This window comes from Bubalus kerabau, chromosome 19 (genome assembly GCF_029407905.1).
Source record: "Bubalus kerabau isolate K-KA32 ecotype Philippines breed swamp buffalo chromosome 19, PCC_UOA_SB_1v2, whole genome shotgun sequence".
NCBI lineage: Eukaryota > Metazoa > Chordata > Mammalia > Artiodactyla > Bovidae > Bubalus > Bubalus kerabau.
The window spans coordinates 67696004-67715168 of NC_073642.1; the positions used below are offsets into that span (position 1 = coordinate 67696004).

A 19165-nucleotide genomic window follows, 5' to 3' on the forward strand; every position below is an offset into this window, starting at 1 on the left:
GAATTCCAGCTGAGCTATTTCAAATCCTAAAAGATAATGCTGTTAAAGTGCTGCACTCAATATGCCAACAAATTTGGAAAACTCAGCCAGTCTAGCACTGAAAAGGTCAGTTTTCATGCCAATCCCAAAGAAAGGCAATGCCAAAGAATGTTCAAACTACCACACAATTACATTCATCTCACATGCTAGCAAAGTAATGCTCAAAATTCTCCAAGCCAGGCTTTAACAGTATGTGAACCATGAACTTCCAGATGTTCAAGCTGGATTTAGAAAACGCAGAGGATCCAGAGATCAAATTGTCAACATCTGTTGGATCATTGAAAAAACAGGAGAGTTCCAGGAAAACATCTATTTCTTTTTATTGACTACGTCAAAGCCTTTGACTGTGTGGTTCATAACAAACTGTGGAAAGTTCTTCAAGAGATAGGACTACCAGACCACCTTATCTGCCTCCTGAGAAATCTGTATGCAGGTCAAGAAGCAACAGGTAGAACCAGACATGGAACAACAGACAGGTTCCAAATCGAGAAAGGAGTACCTCAAGGCTGTATATTGTCACCCTGCTTATTTGACTTATATGCAGAGTACATCATACGAAATGCTGGGCTGGATGAAGCACAAGCTGGAATCAAGATTGCCGGGAGAAATATCAATAACCTCAGATACGCAGATGACACCACCCTTATGGCAGAAAGCAAAGAAGGACTAAAGAGCCTCTTGATGAAAGAGAAAGAAGAGAGTGAAAAAGCTGGCTTAAAACTCAATACTCAGAAAACTAAGATCTTGGTATCTGGTCCCATCACTTCATGGCAAATAAATGGGGAAAAAATGGAAAGAAGTGACAGACTTTATTTTTTGGGCTCCAAAATCACTGCAGATGGTGACTGCAGCCATGAAAGTAAAAGACACTTGCTCCTTGGAAGAAAAGCTATGACCGACCTAGACAGCATACTAAAAAGCAGAGACATTAGTTTGCCAACAAAGGTCCATCTAGTCAAAGCTATGATTTTTCCAGTAGTCATGTAGGGATGTGAGAGTTGGACCATAAAGGAAGCTGAGCACCAAAGAATTGATGCCTTTGAACTAGGGTGTTGGAGAAGACTCTTGAGAGTCCCTTGGACTGCAAGGAGATCCAACCAGTCCATCCTAAAGGAAATAAGTCCTGAATATTTATTGAAAGGACTGATGCTGAAGCTCCAATACTTTGGCCACCTGATGCGAAGAACTGACTCATTTGAAAAGACCCTGATGCTGGGAAAGATTGAAGGCAGGAGGAGAAGGGGATAACAGGATGAGATGGTTGGATGGCATCACCAACTATATGCACATGAGTTTGAGTAAGCTCCGGAAGTTGGTGATGGACAGGGAAGCTTGGCGTGTTGCAGTCCATGGGGTTGCAAAGAGTGACACGACTGAGCGACTGAACTGAACTGATAAGATTTTAATACTTAAAAGAATAGTGGATGTTGTAGCCGGAGTTTAATAATAGACTGTACAACAGGGAGACTAATTACCACTTCGTAGAGATTTTGGAGAGAATCCTTAAACCATTAGATTTGTCAGGGTGCTTTGGCAACTTCCAACCATTGTACTAAGTGGATAATTTAGACCATTGTACCAAGTGGATGATTTTTAAATACTGCCATTCAGGTATTTGGGTGCTATCAGTCAGTGTGAAGTCAGCTACCACCTTCCAGATGTGTGGGTTGTGGTTATAATGGGGGAGGGAATTATCCTGTCTTGAGGAAGAATGTTGTGATTTTTATATGTTTAATGGAAATATCCATGACCAGGGAAGCATTATTGATTTTAAAGATTGGATTGAGAATATTCTTTTGCAGTAAGACCTGAAGTTAACTTTTTAAATTTTTTCATTCAACAGGTTGGTGTTGAACATCTACTCCATGCCAAAGGTGTTGTTAGATACTAGGTTTTTCACTGGTAAACAGGAGAGAATTTGTGTTGCTTACAGTTCCCTAGTGGCTCAGAGGTTAAAGCGTCTGCCTCCAATGCAGGAGACCCAGGTTTGATCCCTGGGTCAGGAAGATCCCCTGGAGAAGGAAATGGTAACCCACTCCAGTATTCTTGCCTGGAGAATCCCACGGACAGAGGAGCCTGGTGGACTACAGTCCATGGGGTCACAAAGAATCGGACACGACTGAGGGACTTCACCATCACCTTCACAGTCTCATCAGTGAGATGATCATTAAACTGTTTATCAAAGTAATTAAAAGTGTGATGAGAATTATGAAAGACAAGATGAAAAGTTGAGGGATGTGGGGACTGATGGACACTGTCAGTGATCTGGTCGGTGGATGTCTTTCTGAAGCCAGATGTGTGGAGTGAGATTCAAGGTGGTGGGGAGCAGGGAAGATAGTCAGTTCTGAAGCCCAAGGAGGGAATAAGTGGGTGGTAGAGACAGAGCTTAGAGGATGAGTGGGGAGAGGTGGACGTGTGATGGGGGAGCCGGGAAGGGGTCAGGCCAACAGGGCCTCGTCCATAGAAAGGTATTTGGCTGACTCAAAGCACTTGGAAGCCCCACTGAAGAATTTTGAATAGGGTGAGTGATATGAGAGCCACCCATTTCTCTTTCAAAGAACTTTAAAAACAAAACGAAACAAAACACGTTTTCAGAGCTGTTCTAGGTTTACAGCAAAACTGAGGGGAAGCTGCAGATATTTCCTTATACTCCCTGAAAGTGAAGGTGAAAGTCGCTCAGTTGTGTCCAACTCTTTGCGACCCCATGGACTATACAGTCCATGGAATTCTTCAGGCCAGAATACTGGGGTGGGTAGCCTTTCCTTTCTCCAGGGGATCTTCCCAACCCAGGGATGAACTCAGGTCTCCCCTGCACATGTTTCACCTCCCTTGTTATCACCATCCCCCACCACAGTGGGACATTTGTTACAGTTGGCCGACCGGCATTGGTACAGTGTATCGCCCACAGTGCATGGTTTACCTTAGGGTCGGCGGTGTGCATTCCCTCCATCTGGACAAGTGTGTAGTGGCATGCATCCATCATGGTGTCAGTACTTTTACTGCCCTAAAAATCCTCTGTGCTCTGCCTGTTTATCCCTTCCCTCCCCACCCAAACCTTGGCAACCCCTTTTTACTGTCTTCATAGTTTGCCTTTTCCAGAAGGTTACATAGTTGGAATTATACAGCATGAAACCTTTTCAGATTGCCTTCTTTCATTTAGTAATGTGCACTTCAAGTTCTCCATGTCTTTTCATGATTTAATAACCCATTTATTTTTAGTGCTGAATAATATTCCAGTGTCTGGATGTACCAGAGTTTGCTTATTCATTCACTTACTAAAGGACATCCTCATTGCATCCAAATTTTTACAGTTATGATTGAAGGTGCTATAAATATCCTGGTGAAGGTTTTGTGTGGATGTAAGTTTTGAACTCCTTTAGATAAGTACCAAGGACTGCATTGCTGGATCATGTGATAAGGTTATGTTTAGCTTTGTAAGAAGCCTTCATACCGTCTTCCTAAGTGGCTGCACCGTTTTGTAGCCCCACCAGCAATGAAGGAGAGTTCCTGGTGCCCCATGTTCTCAGCAGCACTCGGTGTTGTCAGTGGTGGAGATGTTGGCCATTCTTCTAGGTTTATAGTGGTATCTTGTTTTAATTTGCATTATCCTGATGACATACGATGTGGAGCATCTTTTCATAGACTTATTTGATATCTGTATATCTTCTTTGGTAAGATGTTTTATTAAGATCTTTTGCCCATATTTTAACTGGGTTCTTGAGTTTTAAAAGTTAATTGTATATTTTGGATAGCAGCCCTTAATCAGGTAGGTATTTTACAAATATGTTTCTCCCAATTTGTGACTTGTCTTCTCTTTCATTTGCATAGTCTTTTGTAGAGCAGAAGTTTTTTATTTTAATGAAGTCTAGCTATCAGTTACTTCTTTCATGGATCGTGCCTTTGGTAATGTTATCTAAAATTTCATCACCATACCCAAAGTCATCTAGGTTTTCTCCTATATTGCCTTCTGGAAGTTTTATAGTTTTTGTGTTTTACGTTTGGGTCTGTGATCCATTTTGAGTTAATGTTTGTGAAGAGTGTAAATTCTGTGTCTAGATTCACTTTTTTCCCTGTGGATGTCCAGCTGTTCCAGCATCATTTGTTGAGAAGGCTGTCTTCGCTCCATTGTCTTTGCTCCTTTGTCAGAGATCAGTAGGCTATGTTTATGTGGGTCCATATCTGCACTTTCTCTTCTGTAGCTTCATTTGTTCTTTCACCAGTACCACACTATCTTGATAATTGGTGCTTTATAGTAAATTTTGCAGTCAGATTATATCAGTCTTCAAACTTTATTTTTTTTCCCATCAATATTGTGTTGGCTGTTCTGGGTCTTCTGACTCTATAAAACTTCAGAATTATTTTGTTGATATCCACAAAATAACTTACTGGCATTACACTGAATCTGAAAATCAAGTTGGGAAGAACTGACATCTTGACAATATTGAATTTTCTTAACTATGTACATGGGATACTTCTCCATTTATTTAGTTCTTTGATTTCATTCCTGTGACTTTTGTAGTTTTCCTTGTATAGCTCTTTACATATTTTGTTAGATTTATACTTAAGCATTTTATTTGGGGGGATCCAAATGTAAATGATACTGTTTTAATTTAAAATTGCACTTGTTCATAGCTCCTATATAGGAAAGTGATCGACTTCTGTTTCTCTTGTATTCTGCAACCTTGCTATAATTGCCTGTTAGTTTCAGGAGTTTTATTATTCTTTTGGGTTTTCTACCAAATGAACATGTCATCTGCAGAGATAATTTTATTTCTTCCTTTTCAGTCTTACATTTCCTTGTCTTATTGTATTAGCTAGAACTTTCAGTATGATACGGAAAAGGAGTGGTGAGAGGGGGACATCCTTGCTTTGTACCTGGTCTTAGTTGGGGAAACTTTGAGTTTCTCACCATTAAGTATGATATTAATTGTTGGATTTTTTGGTAGATATTCCTTATCAGGTTGAGGAAGTTCCCCTCTATTTCTGGTTTACTGAAGCTTTTTGTCTTGAGTGAGTGTCGGAGAGTGGATACTTTTGTTTTTTTGGTAAAAGCTTCATTGAAAATTCACATCCATGTGTATTACCCATTTAAAATGTCCAATTTGGTGTTTTTTAGGATATTCATAGAGTTATGCATCCACCACTACAATCAATTTTAAGACATTTTACCCCCCCTAAAAAGAAACTCCATACCCTTTAGCAACCATCCCCACGCTCACCCTTTTTGCCTCCCAGCTCTAGGCAGTTACTGACCTACTTTTTGTCTGTAGACTGGCTACCTCAGGCCATTTGCGTATTGTATCTTGGTGGAATCATCCAGTGTACGGTCTTCCGTGTCTGGCTTCTTTCACTAGGCATGTTTTCAAGGCTTATCATACTATAGTCTGTATCAGTGCTTCATTCCTTCTTATTGCTGAACAGTATGTTCTCTTGTATGGATATACCCTGTTTTGTTTATCCATTCATCAGTTGATGGACAGTTGGGTTGTTTTACTTTGGTTTTATGAATGGTAATATTTTGAAATTACATAAGTTTTTGTGTTCAGTTCAGTTGCTCAGTCGTGTCCGATTCTTTGTGACCCCATGAATCGCAGCACGCCAGGCCTCCCTGTCCATCACCAACTCCCGAAGTTCACTCAGACTCACGTCCATCGAGTCGGTGATGCCATCCAGCCATCTCATCCTCTGTCGTCCCCTTCTCCTCCTGTCCCCAATCCCTCCCAACATCAGAGTCTTTTCCAATGAGTCAACTCTTCACATGAGGTGGCCAAAGTACTGGAGTTTCAGCTTTAGCATCATTCCTTTCAAAGAACTCCCAGGGCTGATCTTCAGAATGGACTGGTTGGATCTCCTTGCAGTCCAAGGGACTCTCAAGAGTCTTCTCCAACACCACAGTTCAAAAGCATCAATTCTTCGGCGCTCAGCCTTCTTCACAGTCCAACTCTCACATCTTTCATTTCTCTTGGGTATATAATTAGGAATAGAATTGCTGGGTCATATGGTAAATCTGTGTTTAACATTTTGAGGAATTGCCAGACTTTTCCACACTGACTGCCTCCTTTTATTCTCTACCAGCAATGTATGGGGCTTCCCAGACAGTGCTAGTGGTCAAGAACCCACCTGCCAATGCAGGAGACGCAAGAGATGTGGGTTGGATTCCTGGGTCAGGAGGGTCCCCTGAAGTAGAAAGTGATAACCTGCTCCAGTATTCTTGCTTGGAAAATCCCATGGACAGAGGAATTTGGCAGGCTACAAGCTGTGGGGCCACAGAGTCAGACACGACTGAGCGTCTAGACAGCAGTGTATGAGGGTTCCAGTTCTTCACACCTCTGTTAACACTTATCTGTCTCTTGATTATAGCCATCCTAGTGGGTGTGAAGTGGTAATGTCATTGTGGTTTTGTTTTGCATTTTCCCTGATGATTAATGATGTTGAGCATCTTTTATTGTGCTTACTGGCCATTTGTATGTCTTCTGTGGATAAATGTCTATTCAGATCCCACTATTCAGTTGGTCACTTGAAAATTATCTTTTAATTATTGAGTTTTAAGAATTTTTCATGTATTGTGGATATAAGTCCTTTGTCAGATAAATGGTTTTTTCCCAGTATGTTGGTTGTCTTTTCTCTCTCTCTCTTTTTTTTTTTGGCTGCACTTTGTAGCATAGAGGGTCTTAGTTCTCCTACCAGGGATCAAACCTGTGCCCCTGTGTTGGGAGTGTGGAGTCTTAACCACTGGACCACAGGGAAGCCCGTCTTTTCATTTTTCTCTCTTTAGTTTTGGCTGTGCTGAGTCTTCGTTGCTGCGCGCAGGCTCCCTGCAGTCATGGTGAGCAGGGGCTGCTCTTTGTTGCAGGGCTTCTCATTGCTGTGGCTTCTCCTGTTGCGGAGCGTGGACTCTAGGCACGTGAGCTTCAGTCATTGTAGCATGCAGGCTCAGCAGTTGGCTCGTGGAATCTTCCAGACCAGGGATGGAACCCATGTCCCCTGCCTTGGCAGGTAGATTCTTCTCCATTGTACCACCAGGGAAGTCCATTTTGTCACTTTTTTTTTGATGATGCCTTTGGAGCACAAAAGATTTTAATTTTGTTGAAGTCGGAGAGCTCGCTGTGCCCACTCTGTGTGAGCATTGACTCCCAGGGCAGCATCGACTCTCAGGGCAGCTGTGGAAGCAGGAGAGCAGTTGTTCCAAGGACCGCACGGGGGTCCAGGTGAGGGGGGTGCTGGCTTCAGCTCGGGCATGGCCACAGAGCTGAGAAGGGGCCAGCGGCAGGCAGCTGGGAGACAGGGCTGGTGGAACACGGTGAGGGATTGCTGTAGCGGGGAGCGAGGGAGAGAGATCAGATGGATGCTAGGATTTCAGCTTAGATAATTTCAATCAGCTACCTGTCACCTGCTATAGAATTACGGTCGTTCTTAATGGTGCTTGGCGGGTGAGTCCTGTAGTCCCTTCTCATACACTTGAAGTGGCTTTTGGTTATATGATCACTGTGCCAAGGAGCTGGTCCAGGGACCCTGACCTTCTGTATTATCCCCTAACATCTCCTAAGCCACCTCCAGCAAACATGTTGTGAACGTTTGAATAGTGTGCCTGCCCTGCAGGTGCAGCTTTGAGGCGAATCCTTTGCCCCCTTCTAACCAGACTGCAGTCTCCAAGCCCCTCCCGTGTGGAGATTGTGGAGCTCTCAGCGAATGGTGTCAATTCAAGTGAATGAGTTTTTGAAATCTAAATGTCATAATTTGACCGAGCTACTTTGAGGGAAAAGGCTTTAAAGGAGGAAACAATATTCGCTGACATTTGAGAAGTGCTCAGTACTTCTGCCTGCTTCCTTGGAGACCTCATCGGCTAGAGCAGAAATTAAAACACTGGGAAAATTTCAGTTTTTGAGTCTACTGTGTTCTCTGTAGTTTTTTTTAAGTATAGTCATTAAAAATCTTATTCTAGGGGAGTATTTAATGATGTGGCAAATGCTCATGATTTATTAAGCATTTATAACGTAGCATCTCTCTGATGGGATTATGAATGGCATTTATTTCATTCTTTGTACTTTCCTATATTTCCACAGTTTTTGAGGGTAAATGTTTAGTTTTTACTTATTTCTTGTAGGGGCTGTGCTGGGTCTTCATTGCGGTGCAGGGTCTTCTCTTTGGCGGGCTTAGTCATCCTGTGGCCTGTGGGATCTTCGCTCCCCAACCAGGGATCAAACCCATGTCCTCTGCATTGCACCGTGGAATCTTAACCACTGGACCACCAGAGAAGTCCCGATAGAGAACATTTATAACTTGTAAAAAATAAACCCTTATTTTAAAAGTGCCATGTAAACGAGGGCGCGTCCTCGTGCGTACACGCGTGAAGCAAGCACAGCTCTTGCTGAGCCTGTGCTGCCGTGCCCTTGGAGACGGAGAGGAGACGGTGGAAACGAGGCCAGTACTTCTCGCCGGTGAAGCGGAGGTGACAGTGGTCAGTGATGCCTTCCCTCCTGAGGTTTTTGGTGAGGATTTAATGAGTTCGTGTGCTGAAATAGTTTCCATTAAGTACTTATGTTTGCTGTTACGTTATTGCTATTTGCGCTGTTATCTTGCCTTTCATGTCCCATGTCCTTGTAGTGGTCTGCGTGCTTTCCCAAGGGGACTGAGCGTGGCTGTTCTCTCTAGAGTTTGCCTGATAACCTCTTCGTTTTCACTTGATTTTGGGGTCATGTGGCTCTTGCCCACCTCTCTGGAGTACTTACGCAAATCGAGGATTGGGGAGCATGTGCATTGCTTAGCCAAGACAGCATTACCCTTACAGAGTTGGCAGTTTCTGAACTATGCTGCTGCATGGACAGGATCAGCATTCACTGTCAGAGTTTCTGTTGTTGTAGCCTCTAGCCCGAACAACAACAAAGCTGTTGAATCTGTATGACCCTAGGCACATTTCTGAACCTCCCAGAGTGCTTCAGCTTCTGCTAAAAGAGGGCATATTAGCGTTCTGAACCAACACTGTGCTTGTGCTTAGTCGCTTCCGACTCTGACCCACGGACTGTAGCCCGCCAGGCTCCTCTGTCCATGGGGAGTCTCCAGGCAAGAATACTGGAGTGGGTTGCCTTGCCCTCCTCTAGCAGATCTTCCCAACCCAGGTTTTGAACCCAGGTCTCCTGCATTGCAGGCGGATTCTTTACCGTCTGAACCACCAGGGAAGCCGAAGAATACTAGAATAGGTAGCCGATCCCTTCTCTAGGTAAACTTCTCGACCCAGGAATCGAACCAGGGCCTCCTGCATAGTAAGCAGATTCTTAACCAGCTGAGCTACCAGGGAAGCCCTTCATCATCACAGAGGGACATTCTTGTTTACTTATAGAAACAGTGCTTGTAAGTTACCCTGCCTACTTCACTGTACGTCTTGTCTATTGTGACTATCAAATGAAATAGGGATTTGAAAATGCCCTACAGATCTAGAGGATTTTTATTCCAGCGTTGAACTGGGGCCATACTGGAGGAAAAATGAGATTTTGCTTCATTTCCTTTCTTGCACTCATTCCTCCCTTGCCAGTTTTCCTTTTTCATAACTCATTCATTTATTCAATAAATACTTGTTGCCTCTGATGTGCCCGAACCTTTTCTAGGTGCCAGGGGCTAGAAGGGTGAGTGAGGTGGATGTGTGGGCTCTGCTTTTTGGGGGGCTTACACCAGTGGGGGTCAGGCAGAGCAGGCTGTCAACAGAAGAGGAAGGGAGTGTGTGGAGAAAGCGCAGCAGCAGTGGGCTGTGATGGAGAGCCCTGTGGCAAGGGCTCAGGGCTGTTCAGCTGGCAAAGAATCTGCCTGTGGTGCCGGAGGTCCCAGTTCGATTCCTGGGTCGGGAAGATCCTCTGGAGAAGGGAGAGGCTACCCACTCCAATGTGCTTGGGCTTCCCTTGTGGCTCAGCTGGTAAAGATTCCACTTGCAATGCGGGAGACCTGGGTTTGATTCCTGGGTTGGGAAGAGCCCCTGGAGAAGGGAAAGGCAACCCACTCTAGTGTTCTGGCTGGAGAATTCCATGGACTGTATAGTCCCTGGGGTCGCAAAGAGCCAGACACAAATGAGCATCTTTCAGTTGCAGGACTTGAAGGGCGAAAAGGCATAGATTCAGGTCTTATCCACGTGGCCCTGGACAAGTCCTGTGGTCCTCTGGCTCTTGGTATCTCATGTAAACGTTTGTACGGTAAGGATTTAATGGATGAGTGAGCACTTCATAAATTATAACACAGTATGTGATGACTGAGCATCTTTATTGAGGGAAGTTTGTTTTTTTTTTTTTAATTATCTGTGATGGGTCTTGCTGCTGGACGGCTTTTCTCTAGCTGCAGCAAGCAGGGGCCGCTCTCTTGCTGTGATGTGCAGGCTTCTCACCGCCGTGGCTTCTCTTGCTGCCAGAGCGCTGACTCTAGGGCGTGTGGGCTCAGCAGTGGCAGACCCCGGGCTCGAGAGCACAGGCTCAGTAGTTGTGGCGGTCAGGCTTAGTTGCTCCATGGCAGGTGGGGTCTTCCCGGATCAGGGATCAAACCCATGTCTCCTGCATTGACAGGCAGATTTCTTACCACTGAGCCCCTGGAGAAGTCCAAGGGAAGCTTTGAATCCACATTTCCCAGAGGTGTGGGTGTCAGGGTGGCATAGGGGAGGCGCTGTGTGGCTGAGGAGGCTGTGGGTGTTTCTCCCCCCCGCAGACGGCATTCCTCCGCCTGGACTGGCCCACTGCCCTCCTAGTGCAGTGTCTTGACTGTTGCTTTTACACAGTACTAGTATTCTCATCTGTTTGGCTGCATGGCGTGTGGGATCTTAGTTTACCGACCAGGGATCCAACCCATGCGCCCGGCAGTGGAAGCGTAGAGTCCTAACCACTGGGCTGCCAGGGAATTCCTCTTCTCCGCGTTCTGTGCTTCCTGGTGGGCTTCAGAGTTTCGAATGTTTCAGAGAAGCTTTCTCTACACTCTAGTCCATGCTAGCTCTCTCCTTCTCATTGAGACCCACAGGTTAGCACCAGTCATATCTGGTTTTGTGTCTTTTCAGGTTCTTTTGCCTCCCTGACGAAATCATAAGCTGCTTGAGATTCAGAGCTATCTTTAATATTCTTCCCACCCCTTCCCCACCATTTATCATGATATAAATTACAGGGGGCAGAAAATAGTGAAATTCAGAAAGCGAGTCTGAATTGTAATGTTGTTGATTTACTTGTTTATGGCTGTGTGGTCTTTGTGCTTTGCGCCGGCTTCGCCCACCTGCCTGAGCAGCGGTGACTCTGCTCCAGCTGTGGAGCACGGGCCTCTCCTCAGCGAGGCTCCTCCTGCTGTGGGGCACGGGCCCTAGAGCGCGGGCTCCCAGGCGCAGACTCAGCACTTGTGGTGCATGGGCATACACCCAAGCATCCTCCAGAAGAAGGGGTTGAACCCGTGTCCCCTGCACTGGCAGGCAGATTCTCACCCATTGCGCCACCAGGAAAGTCCTCAAAAGTAATCTTCATGACACTGAGTTTACTTTCCCTGTGTAATTAAGCTCTGACTATAATTTATATCCACCTGAAAGTTCCTTGTTCCCACTGTGAAGTCCAACTTGTCTTTGCATGACTAGACATCGAAAGCGTTATAATGCCTTGTTCTTCAGCCCCAGGTTTCCCCAGATGCCGGTTAAAATCCCTCGTCCTGCCTGATGATCACCGGTGGAGACCTTGGCCATGGCGTCTGTGTCGGAGCCTGTTACCTTCAGAGAGTTCTGCCCTCTGTACTATCTGCTCAATGCCATCCCCACGAAGATCCAGAAGGGGTTCCGCTCGCTGGTGGTCTACCTCACGGCCCTCGACACCAACGGGGACTACATCGCCGTGGGCAGCAGCATCGGCATGCTCTACCTGTACTGCCGGCACCACGACCAGATGAAGAAGTACAACTTCGAGGTGGGCGCCGCTTGTCTTCCACTGAGCGTGTGGGGCCCTGGCTGGTGTGTAACACGCCTGTGAGTCCCAGGATCAGGGGGGTTACTTCTGAGTTGCTGAAGTATGGCCTGAGTGTCCTACCCAAAGAGTACTTTACAACCATCTTTCAGGTGGAGTGCAACTAAAAATGCATTGTTTTAACTTGTTTTTCTTGCCTCCAAAAAGTCAGCATTACTTTAAAAGAGAGCATTATAGTGTTTAACACTTTGAACTTTGAAAATAGGCACAATTTTCTAAGTGGTTTTTTTTTCTTCTTCTTTTTTTAAAATTTTTTGGCCATACCATGTGGCATGCAGGATAGGACTCGGGTCCCCTACAGTGGGAGCGTGGAGTCTTAACCACTGGACCACCAGAGAAGTCTCTCACGGTGTTTTCTGAGTGTTTTCTCAAGAGTACGTTCACTGACTGATTCAGATAATCTCTAGGTATTCTGGCAAAATTATTAAGAAAACTGGCTCAGGATCAGTGTTGGCTAGGTGCCAGAACGCGTGCATCTTAAATGAGGACACCTCTGTAGTGCCCCGCTCTTGGGGTCCTGACCGACGTCTCTTCCGGGTTGCTGACTCAGGCAGCTCTGTGTATTGTAGATGTTGCGAATGCACCATCACCGTACTCACCTGTCTCGTTAGTATCTGTGATTTATAAGAACATGGGTTTTGTGAGAGACTCAAAGGTGACTGAGTTGCGGCTCCTGCCACGTGGGGCTCTACACTGGGGTTAGTGGACTTTTGCAGACTAAGACAAGGCTTTTGTATTTGAAAGAAGTATTTACAAATATCTATGTTTTAATCACTATCGACTTATTAAAGTTTAATTTGTAAAGTTGGTTTTTCTTAAGCCTCTGTAGTCAGTTAAAATAACACAAATGGTTAGCATCCATATAGTACTTACTATGTGCCAGGCATTATTCTAAACCCTTTACATATATTAACTCATTTTATCCCCACAGAACTCTATGAGGTAGAGAACACAACTCTATGTTGTTTTGTCATCTCCATTTTATCAGGGAGACAACTGAGGCTCAGAGAGGTTGAGTGACGTGCGAGATAGTCAGAAAGAGGTGACACCATGGTCTGAACTTGGGCACATTGGCTCTGGAGTTTATATTTGTATTTTTTGTATGAAAATTAAAACTATTGCTATTTCTTTTCTTGATTAATAGGGCATGGGTTTGACTGATCTAATTCCCCAAGCATTTAAGATCGTTACATAATGAATCTTTTAAAACTGTGGCTATGAATTGTTGTTTTTGTTCAGCTGCTCAGTTGTGTCCGACTCTGCGACCTCATGGACTGCAGCACGCCAGGCTTCCCTGTCCTTCACTGTCTCCCAGAGCTTGCTCAAACTCATGTCCATTGAGTCGGTGATGCCACCCAACCAGCTCATCCTCTGTCACCTGTTTCTCCTCCTACCCTCAGTCTTTCCCAGCATCAGGGTCTTTTCCAGTGAGTCAGTTCTTCGCATCAGGTGGCCAAAGTATTGGAGCTTCAACTTCACCGTCAGTCCTTCCACTGAATATTCAGGGTTGATTTCCTTTAGGATTGACTGGTTTGATTTCCTTGCTGTGCAGTAGTTATGAATTAATCTGAAATCTCTCAAATAGTTTAGCACTGATCAAGGAGAACTTAATGACTCCAGCAGTGACCACCCCCTGCACAGGACAGAGCAAAGAAATCCGTGCCCAGACACGTGCGAGTCAAACGTCGAAAGACTCAAGACAGAGAGAGCTCTTAAAAGCAGACAGAGAAAAGGACATATTACTTGTAGGGGACAGTTACTTGAATGATGGGAAATCTCTCATCAGAAACTATGGAGGCTAGAAGATGTTGGTACAGCATGTATAAAGTGTTGAAAGAAAAGAATTTTCAGCTCAGAATTTTTATCCAGCAAAATTATCTATTAGGAAAGAAGGTGAAATAAAAATGTTCTCAGATGAAGGAAAACTAAGGGGATTCATTGCCAGCACACCAGCTCTAAATAATTGCTTTAGACAAATGATAATTGATACCAGAAGGAAACTTGGAACATCAGTAAAGAAGAATAATAGTAAATACACTAGGCTGTTTTCCTCCTCTTGAGTTTTTTTTTAAATATACTTGACAGAAAAAAATTATATCATTGTCTGATTGAGTTTTCAGTTTATACACATGGAGTAATGTATAAAAGAATTATAATAGGGGAGAGTAAGGGGCCTATAGGGTAGTAGGGTTTCTTCATTCTACTTGAAGAGGTTAAATGCTGAGTCTAAATAGATTTTGAAAAGTTGTGTGTGTATGTGTATGTGCATGTGTGTATTTGTATATCTCCCACGTTTGATATGGTAATCCTTAGAGCAGCCACTTAAAACCCCTGTACAGCATGGTATAGTAAAAAATTACTATAGACATTCCAAAATAGAATGTTAAATATATTGAGACAGTTCTCAGGAAAACAGAAAGGTTAAACAGAAGAAGGAAAAACAGGAGTAACAAACAAAAAACAAATAAAATCATAGACTTAAATCAAAACATACCCATAATTATATTAAATGAAAATGATCCATACACATCAATTAAAAAAAATTATTGGGATGGAAAAAAAAACTCATAAACAACCATTTGTTGTTTGCAAGAAACTCATTCAAATATAATCACATGTCAATAGATAAAAAGAAAAAGGATGAAAAAATGTACCATGTAAATGCTTATCAAAAGAACGTTGAGGGCTTCCCTGGTGGCCCAGTGGTAAAGAATCCTCCTGCCAGTGCAGGAGACACAGGTTCGATCCCTGGCCCAGGAAGATTGCACATGCCGCAGAGCAGCTAAGCCTGTGCGACAGCTCCCGAGCCTGTGCCCTAGAGCCCCCAGTGCCACCGCAGCTCCTGAAGCCCCCCTGCCCTAGAGCCCACGCTCCGCAACAAGAGGACCACTGTAATAAAAAGCCCTTGCTCCGCAACTGCAGAGTGGCCCCCACTCGCTGAGGCTGGAGAAAAGCCCACGCAACAACAAAGCCCCAGCACGGCCAAACATAAACAAATGAAAGTATTAAAAAAAGAATGCCGAGTGGCTGTATTAATACCAGAGTAGTCCTCTGAGCAAGGAAATAACCAGAGAGACAGTATTTAATGACAGAAGCGTCAGTTCATTGAGAAGGCGTAGTGGGCATATGGTGGTCTCTAGTGTACTGTGCTCCTTAACAACAGGGCTTCATGACATATGAAGCAAGAGCTGACATAGCTGAAAGAAGAAGTAGGAAAATCTGCAATTCTAGCTGGAGATGTCAACACCCCACCGTCAGTAATAGTAGCAGATAGAAAGTCAGCGGGCGTGTAGCAGACCCGAGCAGCCCCATCCACCTTTGTGATCTAAGTGATGTTTACAGAGCACTCCACCCAACAGCAGCTCAGAGCACGTTCTTTACAAGTGAACATGGACCAGTCACCAGGACAGACTGTATTCTTGGTTGTAAAACACTCCTCAATAAATTTAAATTGGAGCAGACTTTACATAAAAACCACAGACCTTCAATTTGTACAGTAACACTGTATCCATGAAGCACAATAAAACGAGGCATGCCTATAACTATTTTTAAAATTTCTGCCTCCAAACTGAAAAAAAACTTAAGGAAGCAAGAGTTTAGTACTCCCCAGAGTGAAAGCACAAGTTGCATCTGATGCCAATTTCCTAGTTTTACTGGAACTAGTTTTCTGTTTATCAGATGAGCCCCATGAACTCCGAAGGGGTGTGCCGTGTGAGGACAGCCCCTGCAGGGACGAGCAGAACTGGGGGACTCTGGTGCAGATGACTGGACCCAGGAAGGTAGAAGGGGACCCTGGGAGGTTCTGTGCACAGGGCCATAAGAAAGCATATTTTACTGGGCCCAAATCCACACTTAGCAACTCTGAGTATCAAAAGTGTTTTTGAATACCCATTGGGTATAGAATAGAAGCATATTGTGGAGAATCACAAAGGAAGTAGAAAATAAAACTTCTCGTTTTGGAGAGAACAGAGAATTTGGATTTAGAATATTAGGGTTTGAAAACAAAGTTAAATATCTGTATGTAAAACACATAGGAAAGGATCTGGAGGAATACCTCCAAGCTGTTCATTATGACAACAGAGGGGACTGAGAGTGGGGGCAGGAAGGAGAAGGGAGGTATCTTTTTTTTTTTACTTTATTATTTTTTATTTTAAGTATTGTGGACTTATTAGGATTTGGACAATAAGTGTGTGTTCATCTGTTACTTGTATAAACACAACAGAGGTTTGTTTTGAGCTTTGACTGTCAGTCATTAGTTGTGTGAGCTGAGGATGAACTAAGTATTCATGTCATTGTTCCTGTAATTTTCGGCTTCAGAGCTGGGGGTCTTGGAATCATTTGGTACAATCCCTGTATTTTACAGATAAAGAAACAGTAAGATTCCTGCCCCAAGCCACATAGCTGGTTGCCTAACCATTGTGCTGTCTTTCTATGTGAGAAGGCAGGGCTTGCGCAAAAGTCTGGATTTAGAGCACAATGGAAACAGATCAATTAAGAGTTTCTTTGGAATTTCCTAGTGACAATTGGGAGGTGCATCAGCTAGGTTTTTTTTTGTTTGTTGTTTAAAATTTTGGCCACACTGAGGCATATGGGATCTTAGTTTCCCAACCAGGGTTCAAACCCATGCCCCTCTGCAGTGGAAGTGCAGAGCCTTAACCACTGGACCATGAGGGAAGTCCCTCAACTAGTTTAGTTTAGGGAATGTCTAAGACTTGATGGGAAGGTAAGTACAAATTAGTTTCATTGTTGTTTTTCAGTTGCCCAGTTGTGTCTGACTCTTTGTGACCTCATAGACTGCAACACGCCAGACCTCTGTATCCCTCACCATCTCCAGAAGTTTGCCCAAGTTCATGTCTATCGCATCAATGATGCCATCCAGCCATCTCATCCTCTGATGCCCTCTTCTCCTTCTGCCCTCAATCTTTCCCAGCATTAGGGAATTTTCCAATGAATCCGCTGATCGTATCGGATGGCCAAATGACTGGAGTTTCAACTTCAGCATCAATCTTTCCATTGAGTATTCAGGGTTGACTTCCCTTACGATTGACTGGTTTGATCTCCTTGCATTCCCCGGGACTCTCAGGAGTCTTCTCCAGCACCACAGTTCAAAGGCATCAATGCTTGGGCACTCCGCCTTCTTTACGGTCCAGCTCTCACAACTGTGTGTGACCAATGGGAAGACCACAGCCTGGACTGTGCGGGCCTTTGTCAGCAGGGCAGCGTCTCTGCTTTTCAGCACACTGTCTAGGTTTCTCATAGCTTTCCTGCCAAGAAGCAAACATCTTCTGATTTCATGGCTGCGGTCACCATGCAAAGTGATTTTAGAGCCCAAGAGGAGGAAGTCTGTCACTGCTTCCACATTTTCTCCCTCTGCTTGCCATGAAGTAATGGGGCCAGATGCCATGACCTTAGTTTTTTAATACTCAGTTTTAAGCCAGCTCGTTCACTCCTCCTGCACCCTCTTCAAGAAGCTCCTTAGTTCCTCTTTGCTTCCTGCCTCACTGGTAGAGAGAGGGGCAGACCACCCCGGTGTACTCGCCGTGAGAACCTCATAGCTGTATAAAAGGGCAAAAATTAGCTTACCCTCTAATCAATCCATATGTGGCATGCACGGGTGAAAGATTAGGTTTTTAAATGAAGTTATTTTCCAAAAGAAGAAAGCAGATCTTTCATATGATTAAGTCTGAGGTATTTTCAAGGATAATGATTTTAGAAACCTTTTTTCTTACACAAGTTAGTGGGAGAGGGCAGATGGAGACACAGGAAATGCTTCCTTGCTAAGTGCAAAAGCATGAAGGAAATGCTGTGAGGACATAATTAAGTACAGAAGTATTATAAACCTGTTGCTAAATATATGGGTGTGATGCACATAAGAAGAGACCAGAAAGTCGGAAAGATAAGCTGACCTGTGTTTCTGGATTTTGCTTTGAAATTAAATGTGTGATTTCTCCTTAGCACCTAGCACATTGTTGAAATTTCATAGATTGGCCTTCAAAACTGTCTTTGCGTTAAGCCTAACTGTGCAAGTTCTCATTTCTGCCACTTTTCCGTACTGGTCTCCTGGTGAATTTATTCAGTAAGTATTTATTGAGTATTTACTGTATGCCAGCCCATTTTAGGACTTGGAAATGCAGTGGAGAGCATACCAGCTCTGACGCGGAGAGCAAAAAATGAGTGCAAGAAGGCCACGTGGCTGGGTGGGGAGCAGTGCTAGGGGAAGGGGGGAGGGGAGTTGCCAGCAGGCGTGGCTGCTGACTGAGCAGGTGACAGGTGAACACAGACCTCCAGAGAGTGAACAGCTCACCAGGAGGAGCTTCCTGGTGGCGAGTCCAGGTGGAAGGAAGGGGAGCCCTGGGCATGTGAGGGAACGTTATGAATGGCTCATTGACTGATGCCTGTTTTTATTTTTTAAAGTGATGCAGAAATGAGAGCTTTTGAATCACCATGTCAGCCAGAGGTGTGTGTATCTAATGCCTCCCGTGTCCTGATGGAAGTAATAACTCTTACAGTTGTTGCTGAGTAACAAGAGTTATAAAGCTTTGGTGATGAAGACAGTGTGGTATTACTACAAAAATAGATAAAGAGGTCATTGGAACAGACTAGAGAAGCCAGAAAATCTGCATGTATGTGAACACAAAGTGATAATACAAAGATTTTCTGGTAAATGATGTCAGCAGTTGGACAAGAATATAGGGGTGGAAGTGAAACTTGATCCCCACCTCACTTGGTATGGTTATTTTGTCTTAGCACTTCAAAGGTACTATACCATTGTCTTTTGACTGCTGAGACTTCTGCTGGAGGTCTAATTGTTTTTCTGTAGGTAATCTGCCTTCTCTCTGTCCTTAAGATCATCCCTAATGATAGAGTCTCAGGCCCCTGCGACTTCCTTCAAGCCTAGTAGACCTTTCCTACTCCAATTTGCCTCAAGGAAATTGTTCCAGAAGAAGATGCCTTGGTTTAACTTTTAGATCATTAAAAAGTTGTATAAATATTTAAACTTTGGTTTCAGTTAAACTGTGGTTTATTAAACTGTGGTTCTTTGCTAGCAAAGAAGAATAGTGAAACACTTCTTATGAATTTAGTGAGTTTATATATGTTTGAGTCTTCTTAAACATTTCTAAGTAGTTCAGATCTGTTGGTTGCTTGATGTGCTAGCAGTTTCTATG

General features: G+C 44.0%; 1 protein-coding gene across 4 annotated transcripts in view; it reads left to right on the plus strand.

Annotated features, from left to right (window-relative positions):
• Window positions 1–19165, plus strand: part of TECPR2 (tectonin beta-propeller repeat containing 2) — a 102518-nt gene that overhangs the window by 2653 nt on the left and 80700 nt on the right. For all 4 annotated transcript variants that reach the window (XM_055556451.1, XM_055556452.1, XM_055556453.1 and 1 more), the window contains exon 2: window positions 11654–11942. In XM_055556451.1, the coding sequence (XP_055412426.1) occupies window positions 11724–11942 (219 nt within the window). In that variant the 5' untranslated portion in view covers window positions 11654–11723. The remainder of the gene's footprint in view (window positions 1–11653; window positions 11943–19165) is intronic.